At 42.1% G+C, this 25393-nt stretch overlaps 1 protein-coding gene across 1 annotated transcript in view; it reads right to left on the bottom strand.

The window, feature by feature from the left end:
* LOC115464332 (major histocompatibility complex class I-related gene protein-like) overlaps positions 1 to 24999 on the bottom strand; it is a 52433-nt gene extending 27434 nt beyond the window's left edge. The window contains exons 1-2 of the mRNA XM_030194720.1: positions 24856 to 24999; positions 19886 to 20149 (exon numbers count right to left, since the gene is read on the bottom strand). Coding sequence (XP_030050580.1) covers positions 19886 to 20149; positions 24856 to 24937 — 346 coding nt within the window. The 5' untranslated portion in view covers positions 24938 to 24999. The remainder of the gene's footprint in view (positions 1 to 19885; positions 20150 to 24855) is intronic.
* Positions 25000 to 25393: the final 394 nt, after the last annotated feature.

Raw genomic sequence — 25393 nt, 5'->3', positions numbered from 1 at the left:
GAATACTGACTGTTTAACCCTACTCCGTTTTCTGTCGAGTCGGGGTTGCACAGCTCCTTATACAATGACTTTAGTCAGTAGTTCTCAGTCTCCCTCTGCTGGTAGGACTGCATAAACCCACTTGTCGGGAATGGTTTGGAGAGATCCGAGGAAAGTAAAGTAATAGTTTAATCATCTTGATAGACTACTTGAAGGTCATATCTTGCTAAAAATGTAAGAAGACTTGAAACAGTTCAGAAGGCAGCGACAAAAATGATATGGGGATTGCGCCAAAAGACATATGAGAAGAGACTGGAAGACCTAAATATAGAGGAAAGGAGCGACATGGGAGATATAATATAGACATTTAAATACTTGGAAGGTATGAATATAGAAACAGATCTTTTCCAGAGAAGGGAAAAGGGTAAATCTAGAGGACATAAAAGTGAGGTTCTGGAGTGTAGACTTAAGAGTAATGTCTGAAAATGATTTTTCACGGAGAGGGTGGTTGATGCCTGGAATGTCCTCCTGAGGGAGGTGATGGAGAAAAACAAAACTGTGGTGGAATTCAACATGGTGTGGGAGGAGGTATGAATGGTATATATATATATATATATTAAAAAAAAAAAAACTTAAGAGTTGCATATCAAGTTATGCTTAGATGGCAACTCCGGCTGTATCAACTAAGGCCGGTTCTGGGCTGGCTTGTATGGTCTCAGTTCCGCATATAGCAATCCAATTTAGGATGGGCTGGAGAGAGCTTTGACAGAAACTTCAGTAATTTGGAACATGAGGACACTGCCAGGAAGACTTTCACGGTCTCCGCAAACAACAAAACAGATTTGGATAAGCTTTGACAGCAACTCCAGTAGTTGGAACGTAAGGACAGAGCCAGGTGGACGTCTGTGTCCAAGAAACCACAAAGAAAGGCCATGATCAAGTATATATCATCACATTCATTGTTGTTTTAATCTAGAATTGAGAATGAATGTGACTTTTGGGCAGACTGGATGGACCAATCAGGCCTTTATGTACTGTCACTTGCTATGTTACTTTTCTAACATACTCAAAGTGATTTACAATTAAACTTTACAATATATATTGAAAAAGCCACAAAATGGTCCTGTTGTGGGTTCTGTCCTATCAACTCACTGAGATTGAAGGGGGGCAGACTCAAGAAAAATGTTAAGAAGTATTTTTTCACGGAGAGAGTGGTGGATGCTTGGCATGCCCTTCCTCAGGAGGTGGTGGAGATGAAAACGGTAACGGAATTCAAACATGCATGGGATAAACATAAAGGAATCCTGTTTGGAAGAAATGGATCCTCAGAAGCTTAGTCGGGTTTGGGTGGCAGAGTCGGTGGGGGGAGGTGGGGCAGACTTCTTCGGTCTGTGCCCTGAAAATGACAGATACAAATCAAGGTAAGGTATACACAAAAAGTAGCACATATGGGTTTATCTTGTTGGGCAGACTGGATGGACCGTGCAGGTCTTTTTCTGCCGTCATCTACTATGTTACTATGTATATGCACACGTTATAACACAGGCACAGCAAATGGGAAGAAACCTCTACGAGAAGGTAGAATCCACGGGAAGGAGTAGAAACTGGCCAAAAGACGAACCACCACAGGAAATGTTGCTTAATCACACTTTTATTCAAAGCAGCAATCGAAGGATTCAACACTGGCCATGTTTCGGTGGTAAAAACTGCCTGCCTCAGGGGTCACAGTCAAACTCTCTGTAGATAAAAGAGGTGTATGGTAAGTGGTGCAGAAATACTTGTAATCGCAAAGGAAGGTACTAGACAAAGGTAAAAGCCGAAGCTGCCTTCACATCTCCTGAGGTGGTTCGTGTCTCTACTCCTCCCTGTGTGTGTTATAAAACACACACAAACATGCAAAAACGCCAAGGACATGTGCACAAGCCTCAGAAAGTGTAAGTGCATGATGGAAGGGGGGGGGGACACTATCAAGGCAGATAAGTGCATCCTTTCCCTTTATAGAAATGGGTTTATTAATATTGGCTAGGCCACCAGGCTTATACAGGTCGCTGGGGATCGCTCCCGCTGACTAGGCCACTAGACCACCAGGGCCTCAAAGGTAGACATATGGCTGGTGGTTGGGGGGAAGAGGCAGGAGAGAGTTTCAACACTTGTGGTCGGAGTTTCCATTTCAGCCAAACATGCTCTGGCATTTTTGGTCAAAAATCGAACAATATCCAAATCTGCATTTCGTACCATTTTTGGTGCCGAAGCCGAAATAGAAATTCAGGCAGTCTCTAATTTCTTGTATTTTATTCAGTACAGAAGAAATGCATTTCTGTTTCTCTTTCTTCAGTGTTGCACTGCTCAAAGGATCTGCTTTGGGTGGGTGGGGTTTAATTTCATTTTGATCGTTTCTAATTTTATGGTCTCATTCTTTACTTGGTCATGGTCTGTGTTTTCCATGTGTAGCTGAGGTGAGGGATTCTGTTAAATTCTGAGTATGAATCTGTAGCAATCTGTTGATAGTGGTGGTGTGAAATATTTGCAGCGCTAAGAAAAAAAGTTTATGTTCTTTATTGATTGTTAATGTCAAATATATAACAATAGTTTTAAAGAACTAAGGTGAGTAATCTTTCAAAACTACTTGTACTTATTACTAAGAACACATTTTTCAATCATGAATACAATTTGTACTCAGAAATAAACTTGTGCAATGTAACATCTAAACAGACAGGCAGAACTCTATTTCCACCATAGCACAATCTCTGTGATTCTGGGAATATGTCCATAATCTTATCAAATCTTATATTCCTTCGACTTATAGACCGTCGGATTCACTCATAGAAAGATAAGTTTTGATAAGGTTTTCGGATGTGTTTGTGATTCTGTGAATATGTCCATGTTAGATTATGCTATGATGGAAATTGAGTGCTGCCCCTCTTTTTAGACATTATGAACCCGATTCTACATATTGCGCCTGAAAAAATTTCCGCCAAGGCATAATCTATACACCCCACCTAAATCTAGGTGCAGTTTATAGAACACGCCTAGGGAGTTTATAGAATACACCCAATGGTCATGACAGTGCCTAACTCTAGCTGTGCCAATACCGGCACCTCAGTTAGGCACGGAGCAGCTTTATTCTGTAACCCTGCGCATAGATTTTTGGAACGCCCACAACCTTTTCACTAGCGCACATTAGAATTTACATGCACCGCTTTGCAGAATATGCTTAGCAAGTAGTGTGCACAAGTTCTAATTAATGCCAATTGCTTAACATCCAATTATCAGTGCCAATTAGCTTAAGTAATTAGGTTATGCGCATTGTTGTAGAATATGCTTCGATTTCCACGCAGAAATCTCAGCATGATATATAGAATCCGGGGGTATATTGCACAAGTTTATTTCTGAGCATAAATCATACATTTATTCATGATTGAAAAATAATTGTGTAATTAGAAAGATGTTCTTAGTAACAAGTATAGGTATTTCGAAAGATTAGTCACCTTAGTTCTTTAAGTAAGTTAGGGTAATTAGTGTTCCGGGGATTTATTTAATGTTGAGCTACCTCTATTTTTGATTTTTGTATTACACAGAATCTAGCCCTAAGGGAGTAATTCCATAAGCATCAACTGAAGTCTGGTAAGGAGGAAACTCAGATGGCCAAAGAGTGAGGCATCAATGAATCTACTCTAAAGAGTGTGTTGGAAAGAAAAAGTTGAGAGGTTTGCCCTGTATTCTGGAAGAGGAAGCAGGATTACGTAGGAAGTGGCTGCTGATGAAAACTGATTCAGTGCTACAATCAGTCCAAGCTCAGTCACACAGAGGCCCCCTATTTCTCACCCCATCATGAAAGTGCAGGTGGAAAAATTTGACCAACAGCTAAATGGCCAAGAGTCAATGTTCAAAGCCAGTAATAGGTGCTTTGAGAGACTTAAGAAAAGCCAAGCCATCAGTCAAGTCCTTGTCTCAGGAGAGATCTGATCAGCTGACAAGGATGTAGCACATTCTTATCCAAGAGAACTTTAAAAAAAAAAACTGCTGGAAGAAGGAGGTACTGTGAGGATCAAGTGTACAATTGAGCTGAAACAGGACTGAATTTCAAAATGTTACCAGATCGTACAGTAGCAGCCAAAGATGATGCACACAAATGGGAAGGCTTTAAACCAAGAAAGGACAAATGAGGAAGATGATGCTGTTCCTCCTGCTCCTCCATCAAAAGTCAGAGGCTATAGAAACATCTAGAGACAAGTTTGAGATGACCAGAAACTCAGGATGTGGACAGCATCAACAGCCACACTACAGAAGTTCCTGTACTAGTACTGTACACTACTACTATTACTACTAATCATTTCTATAGCGCTACTAGACGTACACAGCACTGTACACATTATATGCAGGTACAAATCTTATCTTTTTCTGTCGCTGAAGGGCTCACAATCTAAGTTTTGGTACCTGAGGTAATGGAGGGTTAAGTGACTTACCCAAGGTCACAATGAGCTGCAGTGGGAATCGAACCCAGTTCCCTAGGATCAAAGTCCGCTGCACCAACCACAGTATTGTATGTTTCAATAATGCTGTAAGTTATTTGAATTTCAGTGCTGTTAAATGTCTATTTTTTTTATCCTGTTTCATATCAGTCCCATTATTACGTTTTAAATTTGCTGTTCTCAAGTTTACCTCATTGAAGGGCCCTTTTTCTAAGTCACATAGGCGCCTACACGAGCCCAAAGTGTGTCAATTCAGAGTTACCGTCTGGCTACTGCAGTAATTTCATTTTTGATGCGCATCTGCTACGTATGCCAGAAAATATATTTTATTTTCTGGCGCATGATGAAAAACAGACAGTAACTCCGACTCGACGCATGTAGGCGATTACCACACGGTTAATGCAGGAGACCTTACTGCTAAGTCAATGGCTGTCAGTAAGGTATCAGACCCCAAATGGAGGCATGCCAATTTTTATTTTGCCACACGTATATTTTCGGCAAAACTTTTAAAAGGCCTTGTTTTACAGGTGCGCTGAAAAATGGATCTGCGTGCATCCATAACATGCGCCTACGCTACCACAGCCCATTTTTCAGCGCACCTTAGTAAAAGGACCCCTGATTGTATTTATGTTTATTTGACCATTTTTACTATTGCTACACTGTTAACAAAATTGTAAGTTTGACGTTAAACTGTACCTACCGTACACCGCCTTTATAAAGAGATTCACCCAAGGCGGTGTACGGTAGGTACAGTTTAACATAAATCCCAAGAAATAAAATAAATATATCACACAAGAAGTATAAATCTCCTCCTAACTCTTCCACACCCAACCGAGTCCCATTCTCCCACACCCTTGATACTCCCATCAAGCAGTTCTCCCATTTGGAGTTGTTTTTGTTGGCAGAAACTCCACTGAAATGGCCAAGAAAGACCCCTGCTGAATTTCTCTCTCCAAATGAGTTATAATTGGAATATCCTCCTGTTACCTTTATTTGAGCCTTTGGTCTTTCATATACTTGTCTGAACCCTTGTGCAAAATTGCCTCCATCAACCGCACAAAGAGTCCCAGCTCACTCTGTCAAACCCTTTTAGCCAATATTAAGATGCCCTTTTCCTTCATCTGCTGTATGGACCAGATTAAATGTCAATGCTATATTCCCCTCAACACCTATTATTGATTCAAGAGTGAATCACAATTCAGCTTTAACCAGTTGATAGGACTGGGAGGCTCACAATTATAGAATAAAACAGAATCAACATAATATTAATATCTAACTGAAGGACACAAACTTTCAGAATAAATGTAAAGTCCTTTTGACACTGTCAACCACCTGCCTCCCTGGGATAAAGCCCACTAGATCCATATGAATTAAGGGCAATATCTTTACCGGTGTGGCCAGAATCTTTGCATAAAGCTTGACATCCGTGTTCAGGAGGGAAGTGTGGTGGTAAAATCTACTCCAGGTGTGATTCTTATCTGGCTTCAGTAATACAGATATGCCCATCCCGTCATTGAAGGAGCTAATTCAAGGCCTTGTGTGAAGCCATTGAACAGATGGACCAGAATCACTATGAGCTCAGCTGTAAATTTCTTTAAAATCCCTCCAGGAACCCATCCAAACTCGGTGTCTTGTTCCCCTTTATTTAATGGCGTTCTTCTCTTTCCCCAGTCTCATCTTTTGAGCATCTCCAGCCTGCTTCTTATCCCCAGCCTTTGGTCATTAGAGTCATGTCCAAACTGTCTGCATCATGCTTCTGTTACTGTGGTTGTGTCTGAAAAGATCAGGAATACTGATTGACTTGTGAAATATGAAATGTTACAGTACCTGCACTGACCACAAGGTGGTAGTATTAACACACAAGTAGCATTTTGTTCACTTGGAAGAACAGAAACAAAGATGAACAAAAACGAAATGGAAAAGGTTCTATTTCTTTATAAGCTTAACGTAAAGAAATGTATTAAGAGCTTTCAGAGACCAGAAACTCCCTCAGATCTGAACAGAACCAGAATAGGAGGAAAATTAGAAAAGCAGAGGGACCTGGAGATGAGAGACAGGGCAGGGTAACAGGGGGGACACAGGCAGAGATGCCAAGGGGGGCTCATCCTAAAAGCTACGCTTGAGATTGAAGGCCAAGGAGACATTTTTCTCATGGGCCCCAGCCATGTCACATAGTAGTTCTAGCAGATGTACGTTCTAAAAACCTAACATATTCTAATCACTAAATAGGAAAAAGTTTTTTTCTACCTTTGAGGTCTGGTCATTTTGTTTTTCTAATTATATTGGCTTGAGGCTCTGGCACCTGCTTTCCTTTGTCTTCCGTTACCTCTGTCTCCTCATCCATTTGGCATTTCTTGTCCACCATCCATCTTCCCTCTGCATCCCTATCCTCCTTTCATGAACTATAGGGGTGTAAACCCCTCTCACATTTAAGCAGTACATTACTGGCTCTGGCTGAGTCTACACCTGTATTACAGGCTACCAATTTGCACTGCCAAGGGTACAAGGTAAGATTTCTGCTTAAAGGTCCCGGCCTGAACTGTGTAAAACAAAGGAATCCTGTTCAGAAGAAATGGATCCTCAGAAGCTTAGGCAAGAGTGGGTGGCAGAGCCGGTGGGGGGAGGTGGGGATGGTGGTTGGGAGGCGGGGCTAGTGCTGGGCAACACTTCTACAGTCTGTGCCCTGAAAATGGTAGATACAAATCAAGGTAAGGTATATACAAAAAGTAGCACATATGAGTTTATCTTTTTGGGCAGACTGGATGGACCGTGCAGGTCTTTTTCTGCCGTCATCTACTATGTTACTATGAGGGGCATAATCGAACGCGAATGCCCATCTCCATGGGCGTCTATGTCCGAGAATGGGTACGTGAAGGGGTGGGACAGACCGTATTCTCGAAAAAAAATGGGCGTCCATCTTTCGTTTCGAAAATACGGTTTGTACAGACCAAAATGCCATGGATTTAGTCGTTTGTGAGCTGGGCGTTTGTTTTTTTAGCGATAATGGAAAATAAAAACGCACAGCTCAGAAACGTCCCAATCCAAGCCATTTGGTCGTGGGAGGGGCCAGGATTCGTAGTACACTCGCCCCCCTGACATGCCAAAACACCAACTGGACACCCTAGAGGTCAGTGCAGTGGACTTCAGAAAATGCTCCCACATGCATAGCTCCCTTACCATGGGTGCTGGGCACCCAACCCCCCTCCCCAAAACCCACTACCCACAAATGTACAACACTACCATAGCTCTTGGGGGTGAATGGGGCACCTACATGTGGGTACAGTGGGTTTTGGAGGCCTCCCATTTACCAGCACAAATGTTACAGGTGGGGGGGGGGGGATGGGCCTGGGTCCCGCCTGCCTGAAGTGCAGTGTGGTAACCACTAAAAGTGCTCCAGGGACCTGCATACACGCAGGCCTCTAGAACTTGTTGCTGCTGTATAACCTTGGCACACCAGTTGACACCTGAAGACTAATCTCTTTGAAAAAGTCATTTGAATAAGCACGTCTCACGGTTAACTGCAGATCAGAGGTTGTGCCCCACTGGCAACGAGTCTCCCTGGTACTGAGATTAGCAGTAGGTCAGAGCTGGCAGAATTCTGTACAATGCCCTCTTTCAGCCACATTCAAGGTAAGAACTAAGTTCTGTAACGTGGCTAACACATGAAAGGGATCTAAAACTGGCTTACAAAAATGGCCACTACCTCATGGACTACCGGAAACAAAACAGGGCACACACTGACCCAGTAAGCAGGGGGAAAAGCACCATGGGAGTAGAGCCTACCGACTACCAACATCGTGAGCATTTAACAGAAGCTAGTGGAATCACGGAGCCCAATACCCTACACCCACCACAATGCATTGCTCATGTGACTCTGCAATGCCCTTAACAGAAAAGGTGTCACACTCACCCGAGACCCACATCAGAATCAGGGAAAGGCTGTCAGAGGATAGAACACATTCTGCTGTCATGGAGGTGGGTACGGCGTTTGAGGCTGGCATACAGGCTGGGGAAAAAAAAGCTTTTAAAGGGGTTTAGTGACCACTGGGTGAGTCAGGGGAGGTGATCCCCGCTTCCCTCCAGTGGTCATCTGGTCAGTTGGGGCACTTTTTTGGGACTTGGACCTGAAAAAAAAAAAAGGGTCCAAATAAAGCAGACCAAATTCTTGTCCAAAACGCCCTTCTCGTTTCGATTATCAGCTAAAGACGCCCATCTCTCCTCGGCCGATAACCATGCCCCAGTCCCGCCTTCGCCACGCCTCCAACATGCCCCCGTCAACTTTGTTTGTTCCTGCGACGGAGTGCAGTTGAAGACGACCAAAATTGCCTTTCGATTATACCGATTTGGTCGCACATGGGAGAAAGACGCTCAATTCCCGATTTGGGTCAAAATATGGGCATCTTTCTCTTTCGAAAATAAGCTGGTATGTGTACAGACTGTCATTCTTCCTTGCTGATGTTTCCCAGGTTTCTTTCTGCAGTGCGACAGCTACAGTTGCTGAGATGGCACATCAAGAGATAAAAAGACAAAGAAATGTGGCAAATCAGGAGAAACTGAAGGTCAGGTTGTTCCTCAGTTTCCTCAAGAGCATTCCTGGAAACTCTCTATAATTAGTGCCACAAGACATTCCTGTGGTCACTGACATGATAACGGAGTGGCATAGCCAATTGCCTGCCAGTCTGCAACCATCTTATCCAAGAGTTTAGAACAGAATATAAAATGGACACTGCTGATGAACAGAGACCCTCTACCTTGTTCCCTATCTCAGCTCATCACATCAGTTTATTCTGATCAGCATTGGAACAGGAGTTCAGACACTACAGCCCTCCCTGCCACACTGAACCTAAACTCTGTTTGGGGTAATACGGGATACAAATGTCATTATAAATAAATAAATCCTGCATTTAAAAGCAGTCCTGTTCAATAAACTGCACATGTGTTTTATAAGTCTCTGCTAGCTTCAGAGAACACACTGGCTGCTCCTCCCAGCTTCAGGATATATAACAAGTCTCATTACCTCTCCCCCAAGGGGTGGGACAGATTCCTCTGAGCATCCCTGATCTCCTCTGCACAGGTAATAGGATTTAGCACCCTAATGCTTTAAAGCAGTGGTAGTCACTTCCAGACCGTAAAGCCCAAAAAGATTCTGGTTATCCCTAATGAGTGTGTATGATATACATATTTTCCAAAGAAAACCAATACAAAGCTTGTTTTCTACATAAGTGTCAAAACTTGACCAATTTCAATAAAATTTGGGATATATCACTCTGATTATGTTTACAATAAACCTGCAGCAAGTGTTCGAAATGGCCCCTGTTGGCCACATGCTTGGAGGCGTTTTTTCCACTGATCAAGGACACCCTGACGCAAGTTTACCCACACCTTAGCCAAATGCTGCTTGAGGTCGTCAATGTCACAAATTGACTTTTCATAAACACGCTGCTGCATAAGATCCCAAATCCTGTCATCAACAGTGTTCACATCTAGACTTTAGGGGGCCACAAGTCCAGCCAAATGAAATCTGTAGTCCTTCTCTGCAGCACCTGGATGGTTTCAGGGGCACAAGAGCAGGTGCAGTGTTTTGTGAAACACGTAAACGTTGCCAGCTATATTCCAAATGGCTGGTAGAAGTTGTTGTGATAGAAAGATTAATGGCGAGTACTATCATGGAGTTTTACTACCTGGATCAATGAAGAAAAGCTCAGGGAATCTCATTTTGGACACTCCATGGCTGATTTGCTAAATAGCAAATGAGTACGCAGAAATAGATAGGCAGCAATATCGCGTTTCTTCACTGCAGTCTGTGCGTAAAGTCTGTCATTTTGGGTGTTGATAAGTGGCTCAACTATAAAAATGATCTCATCTGTAAACCAAACGAAATTGACAGCATGTAGGAGGAACTTGTGAAAGAGTTGCTTAGTCCGTGTTATACGAACAAAGTGGTTGTTCTCAGCCACTGGGCTTGCCTCCGCTTAAAACACTATAGGTCAAGATCACTGGACGATTCGAAACACCATGGACTGAGAAATGCCAGTTGCTTGACTAATTTGACGAATGGACTTGTTAGTTTTAAGTGCATCCTCTTGACTCAGCACATGTTCAACTGTTGCAATGTTTTCTTCACTGCGAACTGATCAGGACATGCTGTTTCCTGACTGTTGATCAGTTGAGCCCCTTTCTTGCAATTTCTTCAAAGCATATCCTACCCTTACTCTCTTCCACCAGCCTGTGGGAACCAAAGCCTTTCTCCAGATACAAATATTTAACAAAGGATCAGATCCTCCAGACTAAAAACCATGGTGACTGTTTATGTTTAAAGCGAAATGACATCTGTGCATATCATGACAATAACCACTAGATGGTGGTGATGTCATTTAGGTGAGATAGCCAACGTGAGTGTAGGCTTATTGCAAATTTATTCAGGATCATTGATCCCACATTTTTATTGAAATTGGTCAAGTTTTGACAGCGTTATACAGAAAACAAGCTTTGTATAGTTTTTAAACAGTGTCTATTCACGTACAATGGAGGAAGTACAGGCAAACCTGTCTCATGCATATCCTGAAAGCACATCCCATTTGTAGCCTTCGAGGACTGAATACCATTTAAAGCAGTGGTTCCCAAATCCGTAGACTGGGATGCCACAGTGAATGGGGTGGGGGAAGGGTCACAGAAAGAAGTAGAAGTACCAACAAATATGTATGGAACAAATAGAGACCTTATAGTCTTTATATAATAAGAGAAAAGGACCTCATACTACGCACTGTGTTTACATTGTAAGTAGTATACTATGCCATACTTTATTTGAATATTTTTACTGCTGTAATTGTGTATTGCTCATGTTTGATTTCTTCTTACTGTACGCTGCCTTCAGTGAATTCCTTCTTAAAGGCAGTAAATAAATCCTAATAAATACGGCCAAGTGCGTGGATTTCAACAGCCAGACCAGCTTTAATAATCTGCATATTTATTTATTGGGATTTATTAATTGCCTTTATGAAAAGATTCACCCAAGGCGGTGTACAGCAGGTACAGTTTATCAAACTTACAATTTTGTTAACAGGATAACAATAGTAAAATAACCAAGAATAAAGATAAATTCAATAAATTAGGTAAACTTGAAAACAGTAAATTGAAAGCTAATAATAGAACTACCGTGAAACCAGTGGCGTAGCTACATGGGGCCTGAGGGGGCCGGGGCCCCCGCAGATTCACCCCAGGACCCCCCTCCCGGCGAACCCGCCCCCGCCGCCCTTTACTTTTGCTGGCGGGGGATCCCACTCCCCACCAGCCGACGTCTTCGCAGTCCTTCCTGCACTTCAATTTGTTTGCTGACGTCCTGCACGTAATTGTACGTGCAGGACGTCAGACTCAGAGAACAGTTCTGTTCTCTGAGTCTGACGTCCTGCACGTACAACGTGCAGGACGTCAGCAAACAAATTGAAGCGCGGGAAGCGAGTCAAGCGACTAAGAAGAAGACGTCGGCTGGCGGGGAGTGGGATCCCCCGCCAGCAAAAGTAAAGGTAGGCGGCGGCGGGTTCGCGGCGGCAATGTCGGCGGTGGGGGGGCGGCGCCGGGGGGAGGGCTAAAATGTGCCCCCTCCCCCCGGGCTCTGGACCCCTCTCCCACGGAAGGCTGGCTACGCCCCTGCGTGAAACAGTATCAAAATTGAACTGCACTGGAATTCAAATAACAGAGATAAAATACAATGTTAGCATAATACTAGTGATACACCTAATAAGCACTGGGATATTATGAAAAAGCATCCAACATTTAAAGATCAGCAAATTCAAGTAGCTTTTTCAAGGACTTGTAATCTTAAGGAGCTCGAGTCCAGTTGTGTTACCTGCTGACCAGACGGTTGGTTTATGCAAGCAGCCAGGACACAGATGTTGTCCGGTTCGTAATTGCAAAACCTGTTCTGTGACATTGGAATTGACAGAGTTTAAAAATCCATTGAATGGCAAGAAGTATTTTCTTAAGTTGGACACTAAGTGTGAGTCTGATTTTGCAGTATATATTTTAATTTGCCTATGCCCAAAATTATATGTGGACAAGATATTACGCAGTTTGCATGTTAGGATCAATGAGCACAGATCTAGTGGATGGCACAGAAAAATTGTTGGAATAATGTATTGTGTTTTACATGCATTGTCTGTCAGCAATGTTTGTTTTTTTTTCTCTGTGATTACTCTGTGACCTCTGATGTGAATTGCTTAGAGAGGTCACACCTATGCAACTTCCTGTGGGGGTTAGGAACAGCAAGCACATGGAGCTCTAATGGTCTCTCCTAAGCTGAGGATCTATGATGTGAGCAATCCATTACCATCTAAGCACATGGAAAGAGCTGATAATCCAAATGTATTATATTATGTTATATAAGACTGCTGAATATATATCTGACTAAAACTGTGAGTAAACAGATGTTTTGTTACTTCAACTTTAAAGTGACTCAGCAGTGAATTATTCTGGGGTGTATGTGAGAGAGATGAAGAATAGAAATTAACATTTCTAAAGCTGAAGCTGTGTGTATAACAATCTGCTAATTATTTACTACAAATAATCCAACAAAAGGGTTATGGGCCCAGCCCAGGAATTGAAAAAGGAAGAAGAGAAATATTACCAGGCAGTGAAAAAGCCAAATTTTTTCTCTTAAGTTTTAAAAGAAAGATTCAGTCTGTCTCTCTCTCCCCCCCACACACCAAACAGGCTAAGCAATGGCTGAGGGAGGAAATTCACCATTTTTCCACTCTCTCAAGGTGCCTAAATTAACTGAATATAATTATCAGAAATGGGAGCTAAGATTTAAATGTCTCCTTCAAGCAAAGAAATTAAGTATATGTTTAGACCAAAACAGAACAGCTGAAAATATGGCTGAATGGGACAATGCAAACTATTATGTGAAGTGCATGTTTTTTGAAGCTCTCTCAGAGAAACAAGCCATATTGGTGGAGGGAAAAGATACAGCAAAGGAAATTTTAGAAAAACTGAGAACTATGTATGCAACTACATATGCAAAACAGCAACCAATTTGGTTGGCAGAGTTGAATGAAACCAAATTAAGGGATAAAAGTAAGTGTAATGATCACATTATGCATCTTATGTCTTCATTTCAAAAGTTAGAACTTTCTGGAATTCCCATGTGTGATGCATTGAAAAGAGCATTTCTTTTTACCTCACTATCAAAGAAGTTTGATGTTTTTAGGTCTGTAAATGAAGCCATTGAAGGGCAATCTTTTGAACAGGCAGCATCAAAACTGAGGCAGGAATGCATAATTAATGATTCTGAGGAGATGTGTTCTCAAAGACAGTCAGAGAGAAATGAAACAAATTTCTTGGCAAAGAATAGAGGAAGGCGGAGCTATGGGAAAACTCCACCCAAGGGCAAGCTGATTTGCTATTCATGTGGAAAGGAGGGACATGTATCTAAATGGTGTAAGGAAACACAAAACACCCCCTCTAGCTCACCTAAGCCAATGGAACAAAAGAATTTTCCAAGCAGGAAATGTACAAAGGACAATGATAAACATAAGTGCTTTCTAATGGCAGAAAAATCTTTGACTATGGTAAATAATAATTCAAATGAAAGTACTTGGATTTTGGATTCGGGGAGCACATGCCATTTAACCAATTGTAAGGATTTCTTTCAGGAAATGTGTCCAGAAAAAGGTGTTCTTCAAACTGCAAACGCAGGGACTGCTCAGATCCAAGCGAAAGGCATTGGATTCTTAAAATGCAAAGTGTCTAATGAAGTTAAAGAAATTCCTGTAATTGATGTCTTGTATATTCCCCAAGCAGTTTGCAATATGCTTAGTGTATCTACATTAGATAAGAAGGGATTTGTGATTCATTTTGAAAACAGTAAGTGCACAATCTCTAAAAATGATGAAGTGTATGCTGAGGCTTTTATGCATAATGATATTTATAAACTGAGCATTTCAGGTGAAGCCTCACATATGGCGCAAGTAAGGAAGAATGATGGTAAATGTAGTCTGGAAATCTGGCACCGCCGCCTGGGACATCGTGATTTTAAGGTGATCCAGGATCTTCACAGTAAGCAACTTGCCACAGGCATTGAAATAAGTGCAGATACTGGTAAAATGGAGAAATGCATAGACTGTGTTACTCAAAAAGGTGTGAGACCCTCATTTCCTGCATACACAGGAAATAGGAGTAATAAAGTACTGGACTTAATACACAGTGACTTATGTGGACCGTTTAATATCCCATCATTGGGAAATAACAGATTTGTGCTAATATTCTTGGATGATTTCTCTAGATACTGTGTGGCCTATTTGCTGAAAGAAAAAAAAGTCAAGTCACAGACATGCTGAAGAAATACGTAGCCATGGTGAGCAATAAATTTGAAAGAAAACCAAAGGTTCTTCAGACCGACAATGGTGGTGAGTTCACTTCACAAAGCATGCGCACATTTCTAAAACAAGAAGGCATTCAGCATATCACAACAGTAGCTTATACACCAGAGCAAAATTCTGTTGCAGAGAGAAAATTTAGGTCACTTGTGGAAATGACCAGATGTATGCTGTCAGATAGCAATCTCCCTAAAAGACTATGGGGGGAAGCCATTCTCACAGCAGTGTACCTACAAAACAGAATGCCAACTAAAGGCGCTAAGCGCACACCACATGAGACATGGCATGGTAGGAAGCCAAACCTGTCACACATAAGAACATTTGGAAGTACAGCATATGCTCATGTACCAAAGCAAAGAAGGCATAAGCTGGATTCCACAACAGAAAGGGGCATTTTAGTTGGCTATGCTCCAGGACACAAAGGATATAGAATTTTGAATCTGAAAACTGGCATTGTTGGCATAAGACATGTTACATATTTTGATGAAAACAAAAGGGTTGATAAAGGCTGGATTATCCCAGATGAGCCTTATCATCCAGAATATGAAACTAGAACCATAATAGACATGCCAGTGTATATAAATGCCATACCAAGGCAGATGTCTGAAAGCAACTCATCTGTATCTAACGAGGAACAGGCAGAGGAAGCAGACACAGAAAGGATCATTGCAGAAGACAGTACAGTTGGAGAAGGGGAATCAATTGGAGAAGGACTCTCAGATTTAGAGGATGCGGAAAGGTCGGACCAACCTGTTGTCAGACGCTCATCCAGGGAAAACAAAAGGTGTTCCACCCCCAAGACTGTCTTACCTAACAAAGTCAGCAGAAGCTCAAGAGCCCTTAACATGGGATGAGATTGAGAAAATGCTGGCAGAAGAAGCTGCTGAATGGCGTAAAGCTGCACAAGAAGAAATTGATTCATTAAATAAAAATAAAACTTGGATTCTTACAAAATTACCTCCTGGCAAGAAAGCTATAGGATGCAAATGGGTATTCAAGTTAAAAAGGAATGCACAAGGAAAAGTGGAAAGGTATAAAGCCAGATTAGTCGCAAAGAGATATCTTCAAAAATATGGAGAAGATTTTGATGAAGTGTTTGCACCTGTAGTGAAACACACGACAATTAGAACACTTCTGAGCATTGCAGTCTCAAAAGGCATGCAAGTCAACCACATTGATGTGAAAACAGCATTTCTTCATGGAGATATAACTGAAGATTTGTACATGGAACAACCAACAGGTTTCATAAATACAAAACAAAGACAGCTAGTGTGTAAATTAAACAAAGGTCTTTATGGATTAAAGCAAAGTGCAAAATGTTGGAATGACAAATTGCATGAAATATTGACAAATTTAGGATTTAAGCAAGGTGAAGCAGATAAATGCTTGTACACTAGGTGCAGAAATGGACAATATGCATACATTTTAGCTTTTGTTGATGATCTGCTCATTGCAAGCGAAAGTGAGCAAGAGTACAAGGACATTGTAAAATATTTAAACCTGAATGTTGAGATAAAAGAACTTGGTAATGTGTCATACTATCTTGGTATAGAAATTGAGAAACAAAATGATGGTTCTTATCTTCTAAGCCAGAAGCAGAAAATAAATGAGCTTATTGAAAGTTTAGGTATGCAAGATGCCCAAGTTGTAAGCACTCCCATGATCACTGATTTTCTGAAGGATGAAACAGTAAGAGAACCTTTACCAGATAACATCCAATATAGATCAGCCATAGGTAAGCTTTTATATCTAACTACCACATACAGGGCTGATATAGCAAATGCAGTAGGAATTTTGAGCAGAAGGGTCAGCTCACCTACCAAATCAGATTGGACTGCAGTTAAAAGGATGGTAAGGTATTTAAAAGGTACCATTGATTGTAAATTAAAGATTTCAGCCAATAGTAATCCAAAACTAATATGTTACTGTGATTCAGATTGGGCAGGGGATCATTCTGATTATAAATCCACAAGTGGATATGTGTTTATGTATGGAAATGTACAAATATCTTGGGCCAGTCATAAACAAAGTATTGTGAGTCTGTCTTCTACAGAAGCTGAATATGTGGCTGTATCAGAAGCATGCAGAGAACTGATGTGGATTGAAAAACTTTTGCTGGATTTTGGAATAGATGAACAGAGACCAATCCAGATAATGGAAGATAATCAGAGCTGCATCAGACTGTCACAGAATGACAAGGTTCAGTCACGCACCAAGCACATCGCAACGAAATATCACAACGTGCGAGAGCTGGCGAAAGAAGGGGTCATCAGTCTACACTATTGTCACACCAGTGAGATGACAGCTGACATCATGACCAAACCGTTACCCAGAGAACGTTTTGAGAATCTGCGAATAAAGCTTGGACTTTGTATGAATTAATAATTGCATGACAGTTATGCATGAGAAGGGGTTTGTTGGAATAATGTATTGTGTTTTACATGCATTGTCTGTCAGCAATGTTTGTTTTTTTTTCTCTGTGATTACTCTGTGACCTCTGATGTGAATTGCTTAGAGAGGTCACACCTATGCAACTTCCTGTGGGGGTTAGGAACAGCAAGCACATGGAGCTCTAATGGTCTCTCCTAAGCTGAGGATCTATGATGTGAGCAATCCATTACCATCTAAGCACATGGAAAGAGCTGATAATCCAAATGTATTATATTATGTTATATAAGACTGCTGAATATATATCTGACTAAAACTGTGAGTAAACAGATGTTTTGTTACTTCAACTTTAAAGTGACTCAGCAGTGAATTATTCTGGGGTGTATGTGAGAGAGATGAAGAATAGAAATTAACATTTCTAAAGCTGAAGCTGTGTGTATAACAATCTGCTAATTATTTACTACAAATAATCCAACAAAAATTAGGGACAACATTCCTTTGATCAATTTAGATGTCTTATAAATTGAACAGATTTGGTATTTGGGAAGGGGAATATTGTGAGTTGAAGCTGTTACAGAGAGAGCAATGGTGGATTCATCAGTTAAATTCAATTGAACCTAACGGTTTAAATACTAATAGAAGTTTGGGATGACGTTTAGCAATTTTGTTTTTAAGCTCTTCCTCCTGCTAATACATCAACGTGGGTAATAAAAGCAGGGTTGTTGGCGTCTCATGTTTAATCACCATTTTGAATGCTTACTGTGTCATGCTGCCTAGATTAAATCTAAGCTATGCACTGTTTTCTTAGCCTGGATAATAAGATTATTGACGAGACTTGATAATGCCCGATAATTTGTTTTATGTGTTTATAGATTACTAGCGAGTTCAGTGAAACACAGCCTTACATTCTATGTCCCCTGAAGAAGCCTTCGGCGAAATCACGATCCTTGTTGGGAGTTAAGATAAGTGCTGGGATTTCCTTGAAAGATGAACCGTTGAATATTAAATCACTGAACTGTATATATGAATTGACACAAGATAAAATCTTACAACAATTTTCTCAATTTAAGTGGGCAACGGTAGCACATGATTGAAATGAGTGTTATTACATGTACATACAATAGGAGTTTTTCAGGACCTTTGATTACAAAGGGACCTGATTTAAGCTGTTTTGGCTATTGAAATCCATGCAGTTGGCCATACGATGTCCTTTTCTCCTATCCTATATAATAATTCTCACCTCCAATATTCTGAGGCTGCCTGGAACCATGGATCATGTTGGAGTAAATAATAGTGATGTCACACAACCCACACCAGATTGGCCAGTAGAAGGGAGAGGGATGTCACACAACCCACACCAGATTGGCCAGTAGAAGGGAGAGGGGCGGAGCCACGATACAGGGCGCAGCAAATCAGCACAACACAGGGAATGCACAGCAGCAGGAACAGAAGCCTCTCTCACACAGTCACTCTCACATACACTCTCTCAAACATACACACTCAGAGGAAAACCTTGCTAGCGCCCGTTTCCTTTCAAACAGAAACGGGCCTTTTTTACTAGTTATATAAAAACTATAAGGTCTCTATTTGTTCCATACATATTTGTTAGTAGTTATAGGTATTAATTGTATTGGAACTGTTTTCCATCTTTGCATTGTCAAAAAAACAAAACAAGGCCACTCCCCCTCCATCGTGTTCCGGGTCCAGCAGTGGCAGTCAGCATGGGGTCTGAGTGCCAGTGGACATTCACAGACCCTGCCCCCTCCTCCTGTCAGACTGGAAATTCCTGCAAAATACTGAGGGATGTGAATACATACGTCCCCTAATGATGTCTGCCACTGTTACCATTACTACTGCTGCTGCTGGGGGGGAGGGGGGAGAATGAAGGAAAGAGGAAAGCAGATGGGGTCTGCTATTTAGTTTTCAGCATCACCTGAGGTCATGTGAATTTAAAATAGGATTTTATAGGGCGATCGATGAGGTGGAGTGGGAGCTGGAAATTTGAAGATAAATGTGAGCTGAATATACATACTCCTATATAGTTATGCTTGTTAAATTGTTTTAGTTGATTGAATTGTTCAAAACACACACTGTTTCTAGGGGAGGGAGGGAGGGTGGGGGGAGGGAGGAGAAGAGGAACGGGAATATTCGATGAATACAAAGAACAAGATGTTGTGGGGAGGGGTTAAAATGTTAATTTGGATGACAATCAGTATGGCTGTATACTAATGACGTTTGTGATACAATGCTTTTGTATGCGATATAGTGAAATTGTATACTTGTTTGGAATATGTCATCAATAAAAATTGTTGAAACATAAAATAGGATTTTATAATCGGGGCTTCCCAAACCTTTACCCTGACAAGATGAATCCAACGCACTTCCTATAATATAAATCCTTGCTGGGGAGGGACTGTTGCTACTGGGGGGGGGCTGGAGCTCTGAAGAGGGTCTGTGTATACAGAGTCCAGGCCAGATCCTTCTTATAGTGTAATGGCAGGATTAAGCACAGGGTGTAGCTATTTAATCATGGTTAAGTGTGGAAGAGAAGGGGGTAGAGGATGGGGTGGAGGGGTCTCTGTGTGAGAGGTACTTGGGGAAGTGGACTGGGCAGTGTATTGGCGTGTGGGAAGATGCTGCTGTGCCACTGCTGCCAGTCAGTCAGTCACTCACCCCTGCTCTGGTTGTAGCGATCCATCGCAATCTTCACATTCGCTTTGAAGGTTTGCTGCCAGCTTCTCTGATTCTGAGTGCTTCTCTCCCAGTACTCCGGACCCACGTTCTTCGCAATCCACTGGGCCCGGGGTTCAGACTGCTGACTCACACTGTCGTACCAACGGATTGGCTTATCATCCACGTAACCGACCGAATAATACTCTGGGAATCCAAGGCCGGGATCAGACACCCCCGTGTAAAAATACCGGAGAGAGTGAGACCCTGAAACAGACAGAAAAACACATTATCACCTCCAGCTCATTATTATTATTAAGCCCCATCTCAATGCTCCTCTTCAGGAAGCTAAAACCCAGCAGATCCTCACAAACTTCCACATTCACACCCCCTACCCCCAAGAGAAGACCCTAACTCTTCTCCCAACTGAGACCCATCCCAATCACTGCCACTGTACCAGAGAATCAATGTTTTGTTCACGAACAAAAAATTTCACAACAGCCAAACTTTGGAAGAGAAGGAAATTTCTTTATGGCTTTTTTTTTTTTTTTTTTATTAACTCTTGCTATTTGCGGGCATTTTCTCCATTTTCACTATTTTTGCCCCTACTCCCTGTCGATCTACTTTCAGGCTTATTTTCGAAAGAGGACACCCATCTTTCGACACAAATTGCAAGATGGGTGTCCTTCTCACAGGGTCACCCAAAATCGGTATAATCGAAAGCCGGTTTTGGGCGTCCCCAACTGCTTTCCGTCACGGGAACGACCAAAGTTCCAGGGGGTGTATTGGCAGCATAGCGAAGGCAGGACTTGTGCCTAACACATGGGCATCCTCGACCCATAATGGAAAAAGAAATGGAGTCCCTGACGAACACTTGGACAACTTTACCTGGTCCCTTTTTTCTTACGACCAAGCCACAAAAAGGTACCTGACCTGACCATATGACCACTGGAGGGAATCAGGGATGACCTCCCCTTACTCCCCCAGTGGTCACTAACCCCCTCTCACCCTAAATTTTTTTTTTTATATTTTGTGCCAGCCTCTAATGTCATACTCTGCTCCAGAGACCTGCATACTGCTGTCATGGAGCTGTTTTAGTGGGTGCAGTGCACTTCAGGCAGGCGGACCCAGGCCCACCCCCCCCCCCACCTGTTATGTTTGTGGTGGTAAATGTGAGCCCTCCAAAATCCACCACAAACCCATTGTACCCACATGGAGGTGCCCCCTTCAACCGTAAGGGCTATGGTAGTGGTGTACAGTTGTGGCGAGTGGGTTTTGGGGGGGGGGGTGCTCAGGACACAAGGTAAGGGAGCTATGTACTTGGGAGCAATTTATGAAGTCCACTGCAGTGCCCCCTAGGGTGCCCGGTTGGTGTCCTGGCATGTCAGAGGGCCCAGTGCACTACAAATGCTGGCTCCTCCCATGACCAAATGGCTTGGATTTGGGTCAGATTTTAGTCGCCTATGTTCGTACATGTTGTACGCACGTATACAACTATGCGCCTTAGCGAAAAGGGCCCCTAAGTATTCTTCCAGCACGATTGATGAGGTTAGTGTGAAAACAGACCAGCCTCTCAGCTTTCACCTTCTCCACCTCTTTTCCGCTTCACCATTCTGCCCCCAGTGCCTTCACTTGTTTTTAACCTCCCTCCAGTCCTAAAGGTCTGCACCAGCTTCTTCCCTGACTTCTCCTGTTGGATAGGAGAGGAGGGGGTGAGACTGGAAGAGAATACAATTGTTCTGCTTCCTTTTCCAGCCCCTTCCCCTCTTATTCGCTGCAGATGTCTGAAGGATTTTTCTTATTATTTTTATATGTCACTGCGGCTTGTATCTATCTGACTTTTATAAAAAAGTTATTCACAAATGTTATAAAAATAGATTGAAAAATTAAAATCAGGGAGCGCCTGGACCAATGAACAGCAAAGCCCCTGCTCGGGCCTTAGAAGCGTTTCTCCAGAAACCCAGTAATTGGTGCAAATTCTGAGAACCATCTGGAAAGATCCAGAGAAGTCCCAGGTATGGTAGTTAAATGCAGGAGGACTTTGTTCCCCACCCCTCACCTGTGGAAGCTGCAGAAATTGGTGGCCTATCAGTGACAAGCAGGAAATCTGGCACCTTGTCCTACCCCTCCCCCCCCCCCAAAAGCATTGTAGGGCCAAAAGAAACAGCCAGATGAGAAGAACAGAGTACTGGAGGGATAGAAGACCAGAAGAAGGGGAGCTCAAGGGCCGGCAGTGAGTATGGGAAGGCCTTCTACGCCTAGGTGTTCATAAACTGAAAATTTAGACTTATTATCCAGAAACTACTGGTTTTGGAGTGTACAAAAAAAATCTGCGATTATCAATGGTTTTATGTAGCAGGTACTTTTTCCAGTGGAATCTAAATGCACAGTGTCACTTAGGAATGGTTAGCACAGAAAAACACAAAAACTGAGCAGAGAATAGAAGACAAGCCAGGGAGGGGGTGAGAGGGCACTAAGAGAAGTGCTGTTTTTCCACCCTTTATCCAATTAAAACCTATTTACATTTTTTTGGCAATGATAATTTGTTTATTGGTAACTAAAATCAGAAGTACGAGTTATTGAAGGAAAAATTTGAAGTAACAGAAGGGAAAAGAGAAAGGGGTGCAGGTGATGGGAAGAGCAAACAACAAAAAAGGCACAAAAGTGCTTACTGAAAAATTACAACAAACAGAAAAGGAGCTGATTGTACACAGGGTTTAAATCATTGACCATATGATAGTAGAGAATTCCTTTGAATTTCTTTTAAATAAGACTAAGGAATTAGGATTTTACATAGTAGGATTGGAGAGTCGTGATTGATACTCATATGGCTATGTATCGCTTTGTTTTTCTTTTAGAACTATTTTTAGGAATAACCAAGGAGTGAAAATAATTTTTAGTTTCACTCCAACTAGGTATGTATAATAACTTATGTCTCCCCCTCTCTATATGGTTTGATTATATTTTGTTATCATATTTTAACCTTTGTATCATTTTATTTTAATATGCCAATATTATGAATATTTGGTTTTTATACATGTTGACTTGGAATTAGCTGTTATGTATTTTATATGTGATTTTAAATATTAATTATATTATATATATATTATATATGTGATTTGTCCTGCTATAAACAATTATGTATATGCATATGTATGGTTATATATGGTTTTATATTTGTTTTATTTTTTAGTTTTACCCCTGACGCAGCCTGAGGGCGAAACGTGGCCACGTCGGGTATTGTTCCAATAAATAGTTTTACCTTCTCTGCTTTTCTGTTTGTGGTGATGGGAAGAGGGAACAGACCCAAGGAGAAACTGGGGAGGAATGGGGAGAAAGAGTTTAACGGAGCTCCCAAACCAGGAGCATAGCTAGGTGGGGCCATGGGAGCCTGGGCCCCCGCAAATTTCGGCCAGGCCCCTGGTTTGGCTGGCGGGTGTCCCCAACCTCGGGCTCTGGACCCCCCCACTGTGAGATCTGGCTACGCCCCTACTAAACTGCACAGAAGATACATTTATGAGGTGATGTGATATGATTTCCAAAGCATATCTGCATTTATACAGCAATGCTGACCATAATACTGCACAGGCCAAGAAGGAGACAATATATTATTTTTATAGCACCAGTGTGTACCCGGAGGTAACTGGGCAGTGCCGTACGCTACCCGGTTAGCGCAGGAGCCCTTACTGCTGACAATCCTTCCGACTAACAATGCAAATCGATGATAATGTCACAAAAAGACTATTTTAAAATCTTTGCCAACTGTGCAGAACGCGCAGCAAGACTAATAACTCAAAAAGTCAAACTATAAAAGAGAACGCCACTGCTTATCAAGTCACACTGTTCTTTAAAGCTAGCAAGATTATTTTCAAAATCTTGTTCCGAATGGAGTCCGACTACATGATAGACTTGTCTGAACTGTCGCCTAGAAACGCAAGTCCAGAAACCAGAGGATACTTTCTACTCAGAAACAACTTACAAAGCCAGATATACAGCTGGATTCTAGGCTCCAAATGGGGCAACTCAATTCCTCAGGCCACAAGCTTTACTTATCTTCAGTTCAGAAAGGATCCAAAAACTTCTCTCTTCAAGCCAGTCTAGGGATAAACACAGGGGACTAACGACCCAGAACATTTGCTACTGAAACCACAACCACTGCAACATCTCATACAAAGAATTATAAACCATGGCACAAAATATCTGCTACTATAATTGCAACTGTGCAACAATAATGTAACAGCTCTTAAATTACCAATAACAATGTAACTGTTATTAACTAAAAGCCACATTGTAACAATAACGTAACAACTGTTAACAACCAATTGTAAACCACATTGAACCGAAACTTGTTTTGGATAATTGTGGGATAAAAGAACGCATAAATAAATAAATAAATCCCCTTCAGTCAAGGAAGGGAGGGGTCTCTGTTTCTACAATCCTCAAGCGAGAGAGTTAGGAGATTTCAAGCCCATTGCTATAAGTGGGAAGAGGCACTACCTACCTGCCCCCTTCCATTTACTCCCTGCTCCCCAGGCTGGACAAAGCAAGGCGAGGCTACACAGTAGGCCAGGAGGGTAAAGGCTTTTGGGGGGGGGGGGGGGGGGAAGAGAGGTGCTGGGATTGCCTGCAATACCTGCCCCCTCCCTCTTAACACAAGGCAAAAACACAAAACAGGTGTCGGCAGGTTAAGAACAGCCACCTCCTCAACCTGCCCCTTCCTCCTCCTCCACCTCCACTGAAGTCCCCTTTGTTTATCTGCCCAAGTTTCGGCTCCTATAATCTCCGATCTAGTCCAGGTGTTCACAAGCATTTCACTTCTTTTTCACCATGATCACAAATCGAGATCAGAAACCCGAAGCTCCCCCCGAGAGAGTTACGTTTGGAAGGTGACGCATCTCAGAAATTAAGGAAAGTGTCCCAATGATCCGATCCCGGGAAATAAGATAGGATTATATTACTAGGACGAGACTCACCCGTGGAGGCATCGGACAGGCACAAGAGCCCTAGAAAAAAGAGGAATACAGGAACAATTCTCATCTTCACCCCTGAGAACATGATCACTTTCTAAATTAAGTCCACAACTGCGTTTAACTCTCAGAATATGAGAAGGATCGGCCAGCCCTTCTTATTTATACCAGATTCCACCCACCGAATTATTCGGCCAACCACAATAAAGAGCTGCAGTGACGCCAACAGACGCCGGGCAGATCCCAGCAGCACAGGTTGCAGATGAGTGAAAAGGAAAGTGAAAGTGTTTCAAGCGCGATGTGACACGTGATTGGGGTTTGGCAACTCTTCAGCCCCTGGGGAATTCTGCGCAACAATAGCACTTTAACGATCTGCAGCCTCCACTGTTCACGTTACACGGTATAATACTTTTTAATCAGACGTTATAAGGTCAAACAGGTGCCGTAGGCTAGGGGAGCGATTCTGGGGACCAGTGCATCAATGACACGATACTGAAGGCAACTTTAAAATCCTTCAGGTCAGGAACATAAGGCAGCCTAGTAC

The sequence above is a fragment of the Microcaecilia unicolor genome, chromosome 3 (genome assembly GCF_901765095.1).
Source record: "Microcaecilia unicolor chromosome 3, aMicUni1.1, whole genome shotgun sequence".
NCBI lineage: Eukaryota > Metazoa > Chordata > Amphibia > Gymnophiona > Siphonopidae > Microcaecilia > Microcaecilia unicolor.
This window is presented reverse-complemented; position numbering and strand designations above follow the sequence as displayed.